This window comes from Topomyia yanbarensis, chromosome 3, assembly GCF_030247195.1.
Source record: "Topomyia yanbarensis strain Yona2022 chromosome 3, ASM3024719v1, whole genome shotgun sequence".
NCBI classification, from domain to species: domain Eukaryota; kingdom Metazoa; phylum Arthropoda; class Insecta; order Diptera; family Culicidae; genus Topomyia; species Topomyia yanbarensis.
Genome location: NC_080672.1, coordinates 283,512,286 through 283,531,476, shown reverse-complemented (window position 1 = coordinate 283,531,476; position 19,191 = coordinate 283,512,286). Strand labels below are relative to the sequence as shown.

Sequence of the window (19,191 nt, the reverse complement as noted above, 5' to 3'; positions counted from 1 at the left end):
ATACCTTTCATTTGAGGCCAAGTTTAGTCGAATCGGTCTAGCCATCTCCGAGAAACCGATGTGACTGTTATTCTGAATTTAGATACTTCCGCCGGGGCTTCCGGAACCGAGGATGGTGGCCAATGTGGCCAAATAGACTTTGAATGGATGTTTTTTTGACCTAATACTACAAATCGAAGCAGTTGTGGTCATATTTTGGAAAATTTTTCACCTTTATACATTCATTGCAGAATTTATTAAAATTGACATTTTCTGCGTGTTCGTACTTATCACCCTGTAATTCCGGAACCGGAAGTCGGATCCATTAGAAATTCAATAGCAGCCTATGGGAACGTTGCACCTTTCATTTGAGACTAAGTTTGTCAAAATCGGTTCAGCCATCTCTGAGAAAAATGAGTGACATTTTTGGTCACATACACACACACATACACACACACATACATACATACACACATACATACACACACACAGACATTTGCCGAACTCGACGAACTGAATCGAATGGTATATGTCACTCGGCCCTCCGGGCCTCCGTTAAAAAGTCGGTTTTCAGAGCAATTGCAATACCTTTCTATTGAGAAAGGCAAAAATGGTAAAAAACCCTTTCCAAAAGACAGTCTAGATCATTTTTGGAAAAACAAAGTGTGCACAGTGGCTTTTTGTGACAAAGTCTTCATATACAGAAAGTTTCATTAAAATCTAAGAGGGTGCTGCCAACTCTGAATACGATTTTGCGCGGAATTCGTCTATTTTCACGATTGATGATATTTGTTTATTATTAAAATTAATAAACAAGCATGATAGGTCTAATATTAAAATATTGGGCTTTGAAAAAGTTAACTTTTTGCAACGAATAAAGTGTGAGCGGGTTATGTTGGCCCCGATTTCAAACTCAGTTTTAAGACACATTTGCAGTCAAATCTATATGAACATGTAGCCAAATTGTGTGCTAGAGTTTCAATTTTCGATTCTGGTAAAAATTACCGTTTTAGACCAGGTTGGCCAGTGGGACTTGGTGCCGAATGGAGTCGATTATATTTACCAACTAAATCTAACTAACAATTTGGGTACAAGTTCAAATAGATTTGAATACAAATGTGTCTTAAAATTGAGTTCGAAATCGGGGTTAATATAACCTGTTAACATCTTATTCGTAACTTTTTTGCACTGCCCTTCAGGAATGTCCGAAAATTTAAAATCGTTGCTCTTCATGAAAGAGGAAAAGTCAAGAAATTCCAAACTTCTAGGTGTTATCGCATTTTGAAAGTTCATTTTGGGTCATATTGACCCCAACACCTAAAGAAGGTAAAATGAAACTGAATGAATATAGTATCAATCGCTGAAATTTGTGTTTTGTACCGAATTAATCTTAGCCTCCCCCCACCTTAATGTTGCGATAATAACGATTTCACAAAGACCTCCAATGTTTGATTTTAAAGATAGCAAATGTTTGATTTCTTTTTCAAATGCTTGATATGATAAAGATTGAATAGGTTGAATTCTCAAAATCATGCAATCAGAACGATCCTTCTACAATCGCTAAGCAATCACTCAGATAGTGTGCGCTGACTTCCATCAGGTTACGATTCATTAGCCAAGTGTAGCAGCAGTAGCTTGACCGGGAAAGAACACCAACTTTGCTACGCCTCGCGCATTTCACAAAAAGTCGTTGATCAGAACAGACGCGAAAAAGGCGATCGTTGAGCCATGACGGTTGAAAGTGCGAATGGAATAAAAAAACAGGAAGAAATGTTAGAACTTGTACAGTGAGAGGAAATCCTTAATTGCTAATAAATATTTGTATTATGCAGAGACCCGGTCGTCGACAGTGATCTAGGATGTGGTCGTCGGATTGTGCAGTTTGTGCAAGTTTTCTGGAAATCGCTAGCAGTTTTGGCAATTCCAACAGTTGCCGCTTTGATTTTTGTTGTGAATGGTTCCCCCGCTTTTCGATGTTTATACGTAGTGATTGTGATGTCCTTGCTGTGGGTTACGGAAGCTCTTCCACTACCCATCACGTCGATGCTTCCGCTCGTACTGTTCCCACTTATGGGCATTCTAAGTACTAGTCAAACATGCATGGTGTACATGAAGGAACCAATTATTATGTTCATTGGCGGGATCGTTCTCGCTCTGGCGATAGAATACTGCAATCTTCACAAACGCGTGGCGCTGAAAGTGATATCAGTTATTGGTTGCAGTCAACGCCGGTTGCACTTTGGATTGATCATTGTCACCATGTTCCTGTCCATGTGGATCTCAAACACAGCTGCTGTTGCCATGATGTGTCCCATTGTGCAGGCTGTGCTGCAGGAGCTGGAATCGGTGAGCTGAGAACATGAGCTAGGTATGTTAAGTGGTTTGGTAATCTATCAGAAGTGAAATTATTTCCAGCAAGGAATCTGCCAGATGTATGAAACAGACGATTTTGAAAAGGAAATCGAAAACACATCGCTCAAAGGCAAAAAACAGGATGAGTAAGATTTAAAGGATTGGCAATAGTGTTGTTGGACGTATTAAGTGAATTTGTTTACAGGCGGAAGAAAGCATCGCGAACGACGATTTGCTACTTTTTGGGTACAGCCTATGCGGCTAGTATTGGAGGTACATATTCCTCGTAAAATCTGCCACTTGCCTATTCACATCATCTAATATTGCAGGCTGTGGAACAATTGTCGGTTCGGGAACAAACCTTACATTCGAAGGAATCTACGAAAGCCGATTCCATAGTGCACCTTCAATTGATTTTCCAACTTTTATGTTTTTCAATGTGCCACTGATGCTGTTGAACACGATTCTTGTGTGGATCTATCTGCAGTGGTATTTCATGGGGCTCTTCAGGTGTCGTGTTTATTTTTCGTAAGCCAGCGAACTAGTTTAATTTTTACCTTGATTGTAGGCCAAACAGTGTGCAGGCAAGGGATTCCAAAATCGGACAAGAAGGCGAAACTATTGCTAGACGTGTCATTGAGTCACGATATAAGGAAATGGGACCAATGACCTCTCATGAAATAAGTGTAGCTTTACTGTTTGTGCTGTCGATCATACTGTTCTTCACGAGAAATCCGGGCTTCGTGCATGGATGGGCAGATCTATTCCCTGGCGTGTATGTAACCAAATCATGTTAAACGAGTACTGATAAATGACTTTCGTTTGTTCAGACAAATCAAGGACGGCACACCGGCTATTTTGATCGTCATCGCACTGTTTGTAGTGCCTGCTGACTGGCGATGGTTGAAATACTTTGGACGGAAATCAGGTTAGTATGACAACCATTGATAAGTACTATGACCCATATGCGTACTGCGGAATGCTTGATATGTTGTGATGTGTAACTGATTAGATTACTTTTTGAAAAAGTCAGACCTCGAGAATGCACATAAACAATATAGTGGGTGATGTTCATCAGTTTTAATCGTTTGTGAGGCGACATTGTTTTACGATACTAATATTTTTGAAATTGGAAATTAGCGAACCAGTAACCCGATTTTAAATGCATTAATGCTTTGAGTACGAAAATAATTAATAACATTGAATGCAGTTTTTGCTATTTCTGCGATATTTTACCACCCGTTCTCACTAAGATATTTTTATAATAAGATTATCAGAATACGTACACTCTTACATTATGAGCCGAATCTCAGTAGATTAGCATATTATGCCTACAGTTGCGTTCAAATTTTCTCTCTTGTATATTACACAGAAAAAACATCTAAAACTTAAATATAACTTGAGCCAATTCAAAGATACAGTGATTAGAAGAAAAAAACTCAATTTCTCATCACATTTCAAAATTCTGACAACACCACTTTGTAGATATTATTCAGATAAGTAACTTGGCATATCTAACTCAGTTTTCTCTTAAAAGGGAGTTACACAATTTTCTTAAATGATTCTTATGATCGACAACTAAAAAATACTAAGCGAATAAAAACTTCAAGCAACTATCACTTCGTCCCATTAACGTTAGCTGGAACTTTATTAAATATCAAACAAATAATTGCCACTTTATTATTATTTTATATATTTCATCATTCTCATATGAAAAGATCATGCAATCACTGGGAAAATCGAAAACTAGAACTGCGTTCAATTTAATTAATTACACTGCGAAACAAAATTAAAAAAAAAATTGGGAGCGGAACAAAAAAGGCGAAATTTAGGGTTCCCAGGAAACCCCTGGCGAAGAAATTTAAAGAAAAATGGAACGGGGCTTCACAGTTTAAAACCAAAGTCTGCATGGAGAACTAGGGTGGTTTTGTAGGGAAAATATCAATGAAAATAGTCATTTTAAATATTTGCTTGAAGTCTTACATAAAATGCTTATTACGTCGAAAAAGGAATCTATGCAATTATTTAGCTCAATCGGAAATCATTGAGGGGGTCTAGCGATTGAGTATTGATTTCATAATATTCGAAAAAATCCAAAGGGGGGAGTACATGAAATGTCGAACATCAAAATTTTTCTTGTCTAAATATGTATAAAAATAGCACGAAACATCAGCATCTAGTGTCAATACAAACGAAAACCGCTAAAAACAAACTTAAAAAATGTTTAGTACCAAAGACTGCGACATTTTTGAACAAAAATTCCGAAATCATTTATTGTAATGTAATATGATTTAAAAATACATGAGCCGTCGAGATATGATTTCAAAGCAAAAAAGTAAGAAAAAAAAGAAAATAAAAAATAAAAAGCGTAAAAAATTATTCGTTTTTGTGACATTCTAGTTATACAAAAAGTCTTTATTTGCAGTTGGAAAAAAATTTACCCATTGAATTTTCCCAACGAACTGGGCTTGGGAGCAGAGCAAATCCAAATAATGGCAGTGGTTTAGGGTTCCAACTAAATCAAAGAGAAGATAATTTTAAAAAAATAGAACGGGACTTCATAGTTTAACACTAAAGTTTTGTGAAATTAAAAAAAAATCTTTCATATGATGGCCGCCCAAGCTAAACTAACTAAAGTTCAGAGTTGCCTCTCTATCACTGGCGCTATGAAATCAACACCCACTACAGCTATGGAAGCCATGCTTCATCTACCTTCATTGCACAAACATGTTATGAGGGAGGCGAGACTGGGCTTTCTGAGAGTGCTAAAGGGTAAACCACTATTTGATGGGGATTTAAATGGTCACCTGAGAATAATAAAGGAACTCAAACTAAACCCTGTCTTGACAACAGTCCAAGATAAAATGGAGGCTAAACCGAACTTCGATATCTCATATGAGGTCCACATAGTGGATCGTCAGATGTGGGATGTAGGGGGCCCTATACTGCCTCAAGGTACAATATCATTCCACACGGATGGTTCTAAAATGGGTGAGCTGACTGGCTCGGGAGTCTACGGATCAAGAATTAAAGAAGCGATATCAATGGGAAAGTGGCCTACAGTTTTCCAGGGAGAGGTATATGCAATATACACCTGCGCGGAGGTCTGCAGGAAACGAAACTACAGACATGACAAAATCGCAATCTTCTCGGACAGCCAAGCAGCACAGTTGGCATTAAGGTCGTCGAAATGTGAGTCCAAACTGGTTTGGGAGTGCATCACATCTTTACAACAACTGGCAACTCGGAATTAAGTAATGATATTCTGGGTACCTGGCCACCAAAGAATCTATGGTAAACAAGTAGCCGATGAATTAGCCAGGCGTGGTTCATCAAATACGTTTATTGGGCAAACACGTTCCATTAAACTAGAACTTTCGGCTTGGGCAAGAGACCAACTACTAAATGACTGGCGTAACGTAGAAGGCGCTCGACAAGCTAAGAAATTCATACATCCAGATACAACGAAAGCCAAAAAACTAATGGATCTAAAACGTAAAGACTTACGTATAATCACAGGTTTATTTACGGGACTTTGTCCTGCTAAGTATCATCTGAAAAATTGGCAAAAGTCAAGATGACATTTGTTGATTTTGTAACTACGAGCCTGAGAGCTCGGAACATATTCTCTGCCAGTGTGCAGTACTATTTCTTTGAAGGGATCTTATGACGCCTCACGAGATATGGCATACCTGTCCCAAACGGATCTTCAGCTACATTAATAATGTAGTACCCGGTTAGCACGACACATGTGGACAAACAAACAACTCGCTTCCAACTACATTGGATCCGGGCAATTTGTAACATGTAGAGCAAACAGGGGCAGCCACAAAAGATAACCTGAATAGTAGTCGCAGTGACACAGTTAACAAAAAAAAGCGGTGAATGAGAGTCAATTTTAGTAATTCATACTTCGAAGAGTTATAAAATGAACGATAGAGTTTATACTTGTCTTATTTAAACTCAGCAGGTAGGTCTGGTTCCAACGTATACTCGTGCTTCTATAAAAACCTATCCCAGGTCAGTAAAAATCTCCGGATGATAACCCCACCGGAGGTGGCAACCCTGTCTACGCTGATTGGTCTACCGACAAGCAGTTCGATGAATGTTTACATACAACATTGTGAACATGAACATATTGGCCATCGACTTTTCCTAACGAATTGTGCTTGGGAGCAGAACAAATTCAAATGATGGCATGGGTTTAGGGTTCCAACTAAATCATTGTGAAGAAAATTTTGAAAAAAAAAACTGGCATTGTTTGTATGAGGACATTGCTGATATTCAGGTGGTGGGCAAAACCTACTATGCGAATACCGAATAGTTACATTTTGTCATATCGGATATTGCAGATAACTTCCGAACGTGTGAACCAAATTTTACATCTTTTGTTGTACGCAGGATTCGGCAACTGAATCATACTGCAAAGTTTTGTAATCGAAAGCACTGTAATACACGTTACATGCACTCGGGCGTAATTGTTTATAGTGGTAGTAAATTTTTGTCCATGTTGGTGAAAATCTATATATAGGAAGTGTGGTGATCGTGCATATGTACGACAAAAATACATTTTTGACTACCACAGTACCTGTGGATATACCGGAGGTCTAAGGCACCACTAGAGGCATTCCGAAAACACAGCTCCCACCAGAGGGTACGAAATGAGCAAGAGATAAAGCTGTCAGAAATTAATACGAGGGCGCGTTGCGAGTCCGACCACTGTTTCACTACGACATAGCTGGTCTGCCCGCGACTTGACAGGACGAGACAGCTTATCACGAGGTGTGTGCTGCCCATATAATCATAAGAGTCTCAAATGATTTTCTGTCGAAAATGAGTTATCTGTTGTATTATATTCTGTATCATCACTGAAACACCATGTACAAATAAGATTACTAGGTTTGTTAAAAAAAATATCGAAAAAATACCAAAACATGTTTGTCCCATCCATAAGGCTCATTGAAAATGTAAATCTTAAACAGCGTTTTTCTTGGCTTGCTGTTTTTCAATATGAGACTCTTATGCTTTTATGGACAGTGTAGGTAACGAGCGAAAGAGTGCATGTGAGTCACCCGATTGGTCTCACACGACGCAGGGCTACCTGTTGTTTGGTCGGTCTAATATCGGCTCGCGTTGCGACTGCGAGAACGAGAGTTGGCAAATGAAAGTTTTAGGTTTAGCACACTAGAACCGATATATAGCGACAGTAGTAGGTATAATGACACAACGGGCATACCTATCCACGGTACCCCGAGAGACGAAAAGGGTGACCCATACTAGGCGGCGCGTCGCGAAGAAGTATCAAAGAAGTGCATACGAAGTGTTATCGGCGTGTGAAATGTTGTAGTGAGGTTCTATGGAATGACGTGCGGTCACCTGCCGTACAGCAAAATGCAGTCATATAACAAAGGGGTTGAAGTCTTGCTTGTCTGAATGATAAAGCCATGCATGTCTAAGTACAAACAGATTCAATGACTTACTACATAAGGCTTAGTATAAAAGCTATTATATTCAATATCACTTTACTACTTAATTACTTACTCAGTAATACATGCAATATGTAGGGATCGCGCAGAACTTTGGATTTAAACTGTGAAATTCATCCTAAATTTATCCACAAAAAATTAACCCTAAGTCCCTTGGATTCTTTCTGTTTCCAAGGCCAGTTCACTGCGAAAATTCGATGATCAAAAATGTTCATCTTCACCTGAAGATGTTATTTTTTTAAATTTCACAAAACTTTGATTTTAAACTGTGAAGTCCCGTTCCACTTTTTTTTTCAAAAATCTCTTCAGAATGATTCAGTTGGAACCTTACATCCCTGCCATCATTTGGATTCGTTCTGCTCTCAAGCCCAGTTTGTTAGGAAAATTTTATGATAAAAAATTTCATGTTCACACACAAAGCAGATCGATCCGCCTGTCGGTTGGCCGTACAGCGTTGACAGCATGTGTGCTTTGCTTGTTTGTACGGCGAGAGACGGATTTAGGCCTACTTATATATTTTTGCCACTTTCGATATGTTCCGACAAAATATAGCAGTTAAATCCCCTAATCCGAGCTGACGGAATATTTTTTGAAATTCAAAAGTTATCTTTCCATTTATTTTCACATATAAGATGCATTTTTTTTAAATTTCATGCAAACTTTGGTTTTAAACAGTGAAGTGTCTTTCAACTTTTTTTTCAAAAATTTCTTAACAATGATTTTGTTCGAACCCTACACCGCTTCCTGCCACCATTTGGATTTGTTCTGCTCCCAAGCCCAATGCGTGAGTGAAATTCGATGGTCAAAAGTTTTTCCAACTCCAAAGAAAGACTTTTTTTACAATTAGAGTATCACAAAAAAGTTTGTTTCACGCTATATTTACCGTTTCTTTTCTTCTATTCTTTTTGAGATCTTACTTTTTCGCTTTGACATCAGATCTCCACGGCTCATGTATTTTGAAATCATTTGGCATTACAATCGAATTTTTGATATTCAAGTTTTTTTTTCAAAGATGTATTCTTCATCGTAATTTTTTTTCGAATTTGTTTATAGCGGTTTTCGTTTGTTTGAACATTTTTTTCGTTTACAGAGGTTTTAACCTGAAGGTCATTCGCCTCTTTGGGTTAGAAAAATCGCTCATGAAAAATTTCTAACGCTATGTACGGGGTCGGGACTCGAACCCAGGTGCGCTGCGTACAAGGCAATCGATTTACCAACTACGCTTCGACCACCCCCATGGTTTTGACATTTGATGTTGATGTTTCGTGCTATTTTTAGACAGCATGATGAAAGAAAAATTTCGATTTTCAACATTTGATGTACTCCCACCTTTGGATTTTTCGAATATTAAAAAAAATCAATATTCGAACGCTGCACCCCTTAATGAATCCGATTGAGCTAAAAATTGATTAGATTCCTTTTTCGACGCAAAAAACATTTTATATAAGATTTTATGCGAAAATTTAAGATTATTATTTTTAGTGATATTTTCCCTATAGAACTACACTAGTTCTCCATACAAACTTTTGTTTTAAACTGTGAAGCTTCGTTTCAATTTTTTAAATTTCTTCTCCAGGGGTTTTCTGGGACCCCAAACATTCACTATTTTTTTTGTTCTGCTTCATTAGTTCATTAGTGCTAACCAACTACGCTAAACCAATTAAATATTATATTTTTTACGAATTTATTAATCAGCATCGACATATAGCTAATAAGGTTCGTGGATGTCGATGCTTTTTCATGAACCCATGCTATCATATTTATATTCATTGATTATTTTTCATTCAGCAAATTATTCAGAGGGGAGGGTTCGATTCCCAACCCCGCAAATACGGTTAGAGATTTTTCTTAAAGAGATTTCTCTAACTCGAAAAGAGGCGAATGACCCTAAAATTAAAACCTCTATAATCAAAATAAAAAAAAATTCAGATGATTTTTATTTTCCAGATTTCTATATATTACTGTATAGGTACTCATTTTTTTGTCCGCTAAAAATAGTTTAATTCTAATCTTGTCTCCTGAGATTGGAATGTAGCAGTGATAGTTTTGTATACATGAAATTATTTTTGTTTGCTGATAAACGCCTCACAATATTATTGTTAGGGCAAAACGCAATGAGATTGATGTAAAATTATCTTGATTTCAATTAATAACCCTATGATACGATGTTATCGCATGTCTTATTGACAACTTGAACGTCTAGCCAAGCTGACAAGAGAGGTTCATTCTACTGATAATATTTCTTCTTTATTATTTCTTGATGTAGACGGTGAAGCGCTCTTATAATCTGTCATCATAAACAAATTTTCAACATAGAAATGCAAAGTTATATGCAGAAGAAAAAGTATCGAGTTTAAAATGACACAATTGATAAAGAGGGGGAGGGGGGGGAGGGTGGTTTCAGCGTGAATAAAATAAACACTTTTTTTGCATTTTTTTTGGAACTCTGCGTGAAGCGAATTGATCAAAACTTTTGTACATCATAGTGTATGATTTCAATAAGTTCGTTTCGGCAACACGGTTTGGTTGGTCGATGTGCGCTTTCCGCGGTCTAAAGAAATATTAAATTTGGTGTTTTCGGCGTGTGAAATATTAACATCATTGTGAAATTATACCCTTAATAGAGTTTTTTGAAGAATTTATAGCGTGAACGGGCTTTTCAGAGCTCAAGTGCAGTATTTTCTTGTTTTGGTGGTACCGTTTCCTGGGAATAGCCATTTCTTTCGGTGGTGGAGCGCGTTTCTCCGCGAGTGTTCCCTGCTAGTGTGCGTGAGCGCTCAAAAGAGGGCGGCAAGAAGTGCAGGAAGATTGAATCATTACGGACACACACCGTGAAGGTGGTTCTACTGTCTAAAAGAAAATTTGATATACAGTGAAGGACAGAGGAAAAGTTACCGTGTTTTAAATTAGTGGAATTGTGTTCAATATGGCTGGATAGTGCTGGCGTTTGAGAGTGTTGTGTGCGGTCGGGCTTAAAGCGGCAACTGCTCTAATTTGGGCGGCCTTGGTATAGGTGGTATTTGGCGATCTGTGTCAAGGTTCAAGTTACCTTTTTTGAGCATGTGTTAGATTTGAACGCTGGGTTGTGTGGGTGGGAGGGGTTGTGTTCGGCTTTGCCGCCGGATTGTCCGTTTGATCCTTTTCGGGACTCTGAAGGAGGAGTATCGGCCGATTTGTTGGATCGCAGCGATTCAGGTCGTGCGGGGTGGCTGATGGAGGGGCTGTCGGTTTTGCTGGATGGTGCTTTTGAGGGGGTGGCTGTTATTTTTTGTCACACTACCACACCGTACTGGGGTAAGCAACACAACTGCGCAATGAAAAAACCACAGCCACTTTTGCAGAAGCACCGTTCGGCTTGGCCGATGAATTTTTACAGCAGGTATTTTGCATGGGTTGAATCGTGGTGGTCTGGTAGATCGACTGGTGTTCTTCTTGTGGAGTTTTGAGAGGGTTTGGGTGGATGGTGTGGTGGCGGGGCTGAGCACGGTTTTTCATACGCACACTACCAGGCCTTGAGGTAACTTGAGCCTTAAGGAAAATATACAAGTTTGCTTTGGCTCAAAGAAAAAAAAAATAAGCGCGACGCCTAGGATTGAGAAATCTGTGCACTATAACGAAAACTGTGAAAATATGCAATTTGGACTAGAAAACTACAGTTTTAGAAATTTGCGCAGCATATTGAAAACTGTGAAATCTGTGAAACACAGATTGGTCTGTGCACCTGGCATCCCTGCATCTAATACATCAGGCGCCCCCAGACTCAATCGATGTTGGTGTTTGAAAGCTATGTATTCTATCGTTCTATCGTCACCAATGCAAAACCAATGACAATGTCCCACAAACACATATCATTTTGTCGTCGTGTCCCATGTATGTTCAACAACTTTGGTGTGGGTCGCATGTCTGCACGGACAGACATGGGTAGCGGTGGGAGTCTCACTCTCCCGTTGCATGCTCGCTCGTATATGTGTGCGTTTTCGACTGATTCGCCATGGGACGCTGACTGGAGCCGCTGACTTGTTTGGGCTTGTGACTGAAGGAAGGGATGCACATGTATAGGTTTTTTTTGTTGAAGATATATCAACACACTCGCAGTTGATTCTCACTATTTAGCGGTACTCATCGGTCAGTCGTTTTTGCGTATGAGGTGGTAGATGGTGCGTTACATAGCGGGGCTTTTTGGGTCCTTGCTCGGTTGTGGTGACATTGGCGGCGCTGTTTGTTTGTTTGGCTGATCAACTGTTCACAGGTTTTTTTTTAAAGAACAGCTGTACAGCCGGGTAGGCGGGGAGCGCGTCGCGTGTCATTTCGGCCGGGCTTTGGCTAGTAGGGTGCCGTTGTGTGGCGCAGTGTGCTTTGCTTGATAGGATTCCTACTATCTAAACCACTTTGGTACGGTGCCGTGTGCTAGGACCGTATAGGGGCCCTTACACGCGCAATAAAAGTGTCATTACTAAGTAGTGTCATTACTGGAATTGTATGGGAATTCCATCATTACTCGCCTTACACGTTCATTAAAAGTGACATTACTGCTCAGTAATGACATTACTAACGCTTCGTGTAAGGGGCCCTTATGGTCGTGTGTTCTGTGCGCTCATTTTATTTACAGTACCTTAAAAGTGTTAGTACGCTCATATGAAAAATGGGAAAAAGCGACGTTTTAGACGTTTGGCGTGTCACGCACATACTGTTGATGTTTGAACCATACGAAAGGTCGGTTTTGACATGTTTTTAGATATTCATTATTTCCTTAATATACAGTGGGAACCATTTACTAGATGCATAATTTCTTACATTTACTAATTTTAATTAGCTTCTTGTAGCCAGGAGATAAATCTCATGAGCATTATTTGCGACAAATTTATCATGCCCCTCACGTTTAGCGAATCGAGAGCTGAAAACGACGACCAAAGCACCAGTAGTACATTATAGTAGTAATATTTTTTTAAATTTGTGCTATTATTTTTTCAGCATAGTTGTTATTCCCAGCATAATTATTATTTTCAATCATATTAATAATATGCACTCTTTCCAGTACATTCTTAATAATTATTATACTCTTGTTTTCTTGTACTACAGCAATGTCTCTGCTTTCTTTCCATTGCATAAAATATAATTTCTTTAAGTATCATGCAAGGTACTCATATCTTTTCACGAATTGATACAACAGCACCATACATTTTTTTTCAGTTGAAGCGGCGTAATCTTACAAGTCACATAAATATCATATTTATACATTGCATTATATTTCATACAAAGGTACAAGAAATACTATTATATTATATTATATTACATTATATTATATTATATTATATTATATTATATTATATTATATTATATTATATTATATTATATTATATTATATTATATTATATTATATTATATTATATTATATTATATTATATTATATTATATTATATTATATTATATTATATTATATTATATTATATTATATTATATTATATTATATTATATTATATTATATTATATTATATTATATTATATTATATTATATTATATTATATTATATTATATTATATTATATTATATTATATTATATTATATTATATTATATTATATTATATTATATTATATTATATTATATTATATTATATTATATTATATTATATTATATTATATTATATTATATTATATTATATTATATTATATTATATTATATTATATTATATTATATTATATTATATTATATTATATTATATTATATTATATTATATAATATTATATTATATTATCCACAGTCTACTTTCTACTTCTGCCGCAGTCAGACGTACAATCGAGCCAAGTGAACAACAAGCCTCTCGATCTAGTGTGCATTGTCTCGAGAACAAAGGAAATATCGGATTATTCTTGTCATCATGAGTAAAGCTGACGAAAAAGCTCTACTCCGACCCAACGCAGCGGTCGTTGACTTTAAATTTTGTTTAAAACGACCGAGTTTTAGTGAAGTGGAATACCTTCTGAAGGTAAAAATGCAACTTAGGCTTGCGGAAGTCTTGTACCTTCAGTATCATCATCTTCGCAATGTAGTGCTAATATCATTCAACACGTTAGCACAAGCCGAGCGTTTCGTTTTGAAGAACAACTTAAAACACGTGGTTGAAAGTGACAACGTTGGAATTAAGATTCCCGTATACATTGAGAATGATTATATAGATGTAAGGTTATATGACCTATCACCTCGTACTCCTCCTGAGCCAATTGCAAAATGCATGTCGCAATACGGAGAAGTAGAATCCGTTACACCTGATACTTGGAGAAACTTCTTCCCGGGTACTCCTAACGGCGTTTTTGTAGTGAGGATGCGGGTTGAAAGGCCTATACCCTCCTACTTGGCAATAAAACTCAATACTCACGGAACTACAATTATGCAAATTACGCTATGCACCCATGAGGGGCAAACTCCTACGTGCAAGTATTGTAATCAGACAGCTCATCCTGGACAACCTTGCGCGGAAGATGCAGAGGAAAATGCATCTCAACCGATTGCCAACTCATCTACGGCAAACCAACCTAAAACAGAGTTTTCAATACCAATACCTGAACCACAAACGGTGGCCAAATTTGTGGCAGCTGTTCAGACCATAATGACAACCGTAAAAGAATCATCCAGCACCCCAAAAGCAACTGTAAGCAACTTCGGCAACGAATGCAGTAACAATGACGACGGATTTACACTGATCAACAATAAGTGCAAGAAGCAAGGGAGAACATCTGATCCCGGACACCAAGCCAGCTTCGACCGGGACGTGAAAAACAAGAGAGACTTAAATGAACCCCCTGACGCTGTTTGCCAACAGACCTCACGAAAAAAGGTCTCCGCTCGCAATAAAAAGTTGCGCGCGCGAGATCCAACTAATTAATTCTTGTATTTTTATTCCTTTTTATTTCACATTTTCTTTTTTACGTTTTAACGACATTCAATTAGCTAGAGATTACTGGGTAGGGAAAGTTATGAAACTTAGAGCCATAGTACTCAAGTGAGAGCAAGGATGTGAAGTAAACAGATCGGAAAACTAGAAGTGGCAGGGTCATTAGAACAGGCTTAATATCGTGCGGGCTTAATTTTTGCCTTCTGATAATGAGGGTCGAGCTTAGGCAGAATTACTACGAATCACCCGAGTTCACTATCATGTGTCCTTGATAAAGGTAGACGTATCTATCTTTACCGTGACAACCGGCCGTGTATTTTTATTTTTACATGTATTGTAAACGTATAAAAGATCCACGGCTCCGTTAAGCTACCGCTATGAGCCGTGTCAAATAAACGAATAAAAAAAAATTATATTATATTATATTATATTATATTATATTATATTATATTATATTATATTATATTATATTATATTATATTATATTATATTATATTATATTATATTATATTATATTATATTATATTATATTATATTATATTATATTATATTATATTATATTATATTATATTATATTATATTATATTCTATTATATTATATTATATTATATGATATTATATTATATTATATTATATTATATTATATTATATTATATTATATTATATTATATTATATTATATTATATTATATTATATTATATTATATTATGCATATGATTTACGGGGTGAGGAGGGGGCATCAGGGCATCATTGAAGTTACAACTGGACAATGAAGTGGAAGCCAATCGGAGTCAAGGAGGAAAAGTGTCCGTCGCTCGCGACAGATAAATTTCTCTCCAACAGTTGTAAACAATTTGATGCGCTCTTCTACAACAAACCATCTCGTGGAAAGCTTGACAAGTATTGCAAATTCGTTATTCAATTTGCTGGATCTTACTGTTGGAAGGAGATTCTTTGATGCCCGCGGATACTGAGTAGGTGCATTTGCCTACGGGTCCGCCACCTCCCTTTTGGCCCTTTACACGGCGGTATGCTGAACGCAGAATGGTAACGAAATTTGAGCGTACTGTTAAGTGGAGCCGCATGCAGAGCAAGACTCAATCTAGGATGGTGGCTACCTACATACATACATACATAGTGTATGATTTCAATAACATTCTGTAATTTATCTATGCAAAAATATTGACAAGCGACTAAAAAAGTTTTGATCAATTCACTTCACGGAAAGTTCTAACAAAATTCGGAAAAAGTGTTTTTTTTACGCTGAAACGAAATATACCATTAAAATAGGTGAATGGTTTTCGTATCCGTTGAATTGATTGCGTTCCATACAACCAATAGTTGGTTGAAATATTATCAAAATTGGAAATTTTATTCAATAAATCATTACATCATAAATTAATTTATCTCGTTATGAATTTGGGCCTAAGTTAGCTCGGTTTTGGGATACTAAGTCGCAGGTAACTCTTTGTAGTTGATGACCCTGCAATGAACGACATTCAACGTTAGCTTCCTCATTTCTCAGTGAAGCAAGCGATTCAAACTCCGTTGTATTTCTCCTCTCTTCTTAGTTTTGCACATTTTTAATATTGCAGTTTGCTATTTCGTTGCCTTTCAAATGATTACCGCACATCTGCTATCTTTATTCAGAACAACATTACTAGCTGTGTTATGTACAGTGATGTACCAAATCGGGTTTTTATAAATAGGGGGAAAGAACCCAAGGTTTTTTCCCGGTTAAAACGGTTTTTTCGCGGGAAGATTAGGTTTTTTGCAATTTTTTGATATTTTAGTAATTGAACATTAATGTATTGTTATCCAAACATTTTTATTTTATTTATGAGCATTATTGTCATAAAGTTTTGCATGTAGGTATATGAAAATTCTGAATGGTTTTCCTCGATTGAATCATTATTATAGCGGTGATCCAACATTTCTTTACAAATATTGTAATTGAATAAGTGATAAAACTTTTCAACACGTTTTGAGCTAAGTCGATTGCGTTTCTTACTCCTAAATGTACTAAACATTTTTTCTACTGTTGCTGATGTAGTTGATGCCGAAAGAGTTTGGCTTGCGATTTGTGAGAGTTCTGCTTACGGTTCATACTAATGACGAATGTCAAGGCCACTCGCTTTCTCACTTTTACTTTTCATCAAACTAAATAGGTATTTTATAAATTTTGTGTGAATACCTACCTCATTTCGCTGAAAGTATAGCAACCCCTAAAATGACTAACAAGCAGAATAAAAGAAGTTTAGGCATCACACGATTATTCTAATTTTCACTAGTCAGATTAACAATGACTATTGTTCCCAGTATTATATGAAACAAGTTGGAATAAGGAATGGACCGAAATTAAAGTCGCAGGAACAGAAAATGCTTCGTAAAACCCGTTATAAATATATTAGCATATGAAAATTGGATTTAAACTTCAAGTTTCAAAATCGGACAAGAGGCTTTTCGATTAAGTCCTACAGCATAAACACCGTAAAAAGTATATCGGGTTCTTACAAAGGACTTTTCTTTATCCGACTTTTAATCTTGAATGTAACGTTGTACGGAATTTCCTGTGAGCGAATTATACTGGAGGTTCATCCTTGCCGGCTTTTTCGGGTGAGAATATTCTAAGCGATTCTCATGCTCAAGGATCTCTGTCCGATTTTTACGCTTGATGTTTATATTCGATTTTTACATGCTAAGATATCTGGAGTGGGTTCTACAAAGTATGTTTTATCCTTGCGACTTTTATTTTCGGTTTCTCAAATGTAAATGCAAAATTCAATAAAAACATTAAATGAACATCATACATTCGATAAAATGAAAAAAAACCCATATTTCGTGCGGGTTAAAATGATTTGGAAAAAAAACCCGGTTAAAACCCAAAAATAAAAACCCGGGAAGATGGAATTTTTCCCAGCTGTACATCACTGGTTATGTATGATAAGAAAGTAATTGGTTTAAGGGAGGGGTAAGGGTTTCAGTGCATAAAAGCACTTTTTGGGGTATTTTTTTAGAAATTTAGGTGAAGCGACTTTTGTACATTATAATGTATCATCCTAGTAACATTCTGTAATTTTTCTATACAAAAATAACGACAAACTTGCAAATTATTTGAAATTATAAGCGATGACATATTCATTTTCTGTTACCAATAAATTTGAGTGACGATTTCTGGAACAAAAATGTTATTTTAGATTGCCAATTACAGCTCCCCTGCCCCGAGAGCCATCGGGTGCACTGATCACATGGAAGTACGTCAACCAGAAGGTACACTGGAGCTTGATCTTTCTGTTAGGGGGAGGATTTGCGTTAGCCGAAGCTGGTCACGTATCCGGAATGTCTGCATTGCTGGGAAGGTCACTATCCGGATTACAATCACTTCCACCACTAGCGCTTCTATTCGTCGTTTGTTTGACGGCTCAAACACTAACCGAATTTACCTCGAATGTTGCTATTTGTAACATTATCCTACCTGTACTGGCTGAAATGGTATTTTACACTATTTCAGAATGTTTTATTTTAATAATGGACAATTTTGACTTAAATTTGTTTAATTTTAGGCCATAGTGATAAAAACGCATCCGCTCTATCTCATGTTACCGGCGGCAATGTCCTGCAGTTATGCTTTCCATATGCCAGTGGGTACACCGCCAAATGCGATTGTGGCTGGAGTGGGACACATTGCTACTAAGGATATGGCGTTGGCGGGAATTGGTCCTACGGTGATAACACTATTGGTGATGTGGATCGGATTTCCTACCTGGGGCGCTATCGTGTATCCCGATGTTAACACCTTTCCAGAATGGGCTATGGAAGGATCGGTCAATGTTTCTACACATTGAGGTTGTTGTTTTGTTGAATCTATTCACGATTAGGTATACTATTTATATGTAATTATACTTAACTATGATATTACTTTCGTAATTTTGTGATGTTGATGACAATCGATTATCCCAGTCTACTTTCTACTTCTGCCCAAGTCAGACGCACACACCAAAAAATAATGAAAATTAAACGACATGTAAATCAATACGAATGTAAACGTACAAAGCTTGAATCCAAAAATTTGATTGAAAATTAAGTTGAATTCGATGCACTTAATGAGAGCATCAGAAAGCATGTGATTTTACACTTTCGTTCGTGTAATATTACATGTAATTTATTTTATAGCAATATAGGATTAAAAATACATTCAAGAGCATTGGTTTGCCGTTTAATGAAACTGTAATTTCCAATCAATGTGTAAAATTACAATAAATATCGCTGAAAAAAGCACGACAAGTTGTGTGTATTTGTGCTGGAACTTAATTTTACATTTATATTCATGCTCCAAATATATGCATGGAAAGAAATTTAAAATCACAAAATATTTTTTTCTGTGTACAATCGAACCAAGTGAACAAAAACTAGCAACCTCTTGATCTAGTGTGCATTGTCTCGAGAACAAAGGAAACTTTTAATTTATTCGTGCCATCATGACT

At 36.9% G+C, this 19,191-nt stretch overlaps 1 protein-coding gene across 1 annotated transcript; it reads left to right on the top strand.

Moving 5' to 3' along the window:
* Positions 1–1,289: 1,289 nt before the first annotated feature.
* Positions 1,290–18,625, top strand: LOC131689213 (protein I'm not dead yet-like). Its single transcript, XM_058974152.1, has 10 exons — positions 1,290–1,305; positions 1,485–1,751; positions 1,812–2,325; positions 2,395–2,477; positions 2,537–2,604; positions 2,661–2,841; positions 2,900–3,106; positions 3,162–3,259; positions 17,919–18,199; positions 18,271–18,625. The coding sequence occupies exons 2-10, from the start codon at positions 1,708–1,710 to the stop codon at positions 18,550–18,552; spliced, it is 1,758 nt and encodes a 585-aa protein (XP_058830135.1). The 5' UTR covers positions 1,290–1,305; positions 1,485–1,707; the 3' UTR covers positions 18,553–18,625.
* The last annotated feature ends 566 nt before the right edge of the window (positions 18,626–19,191 follow it).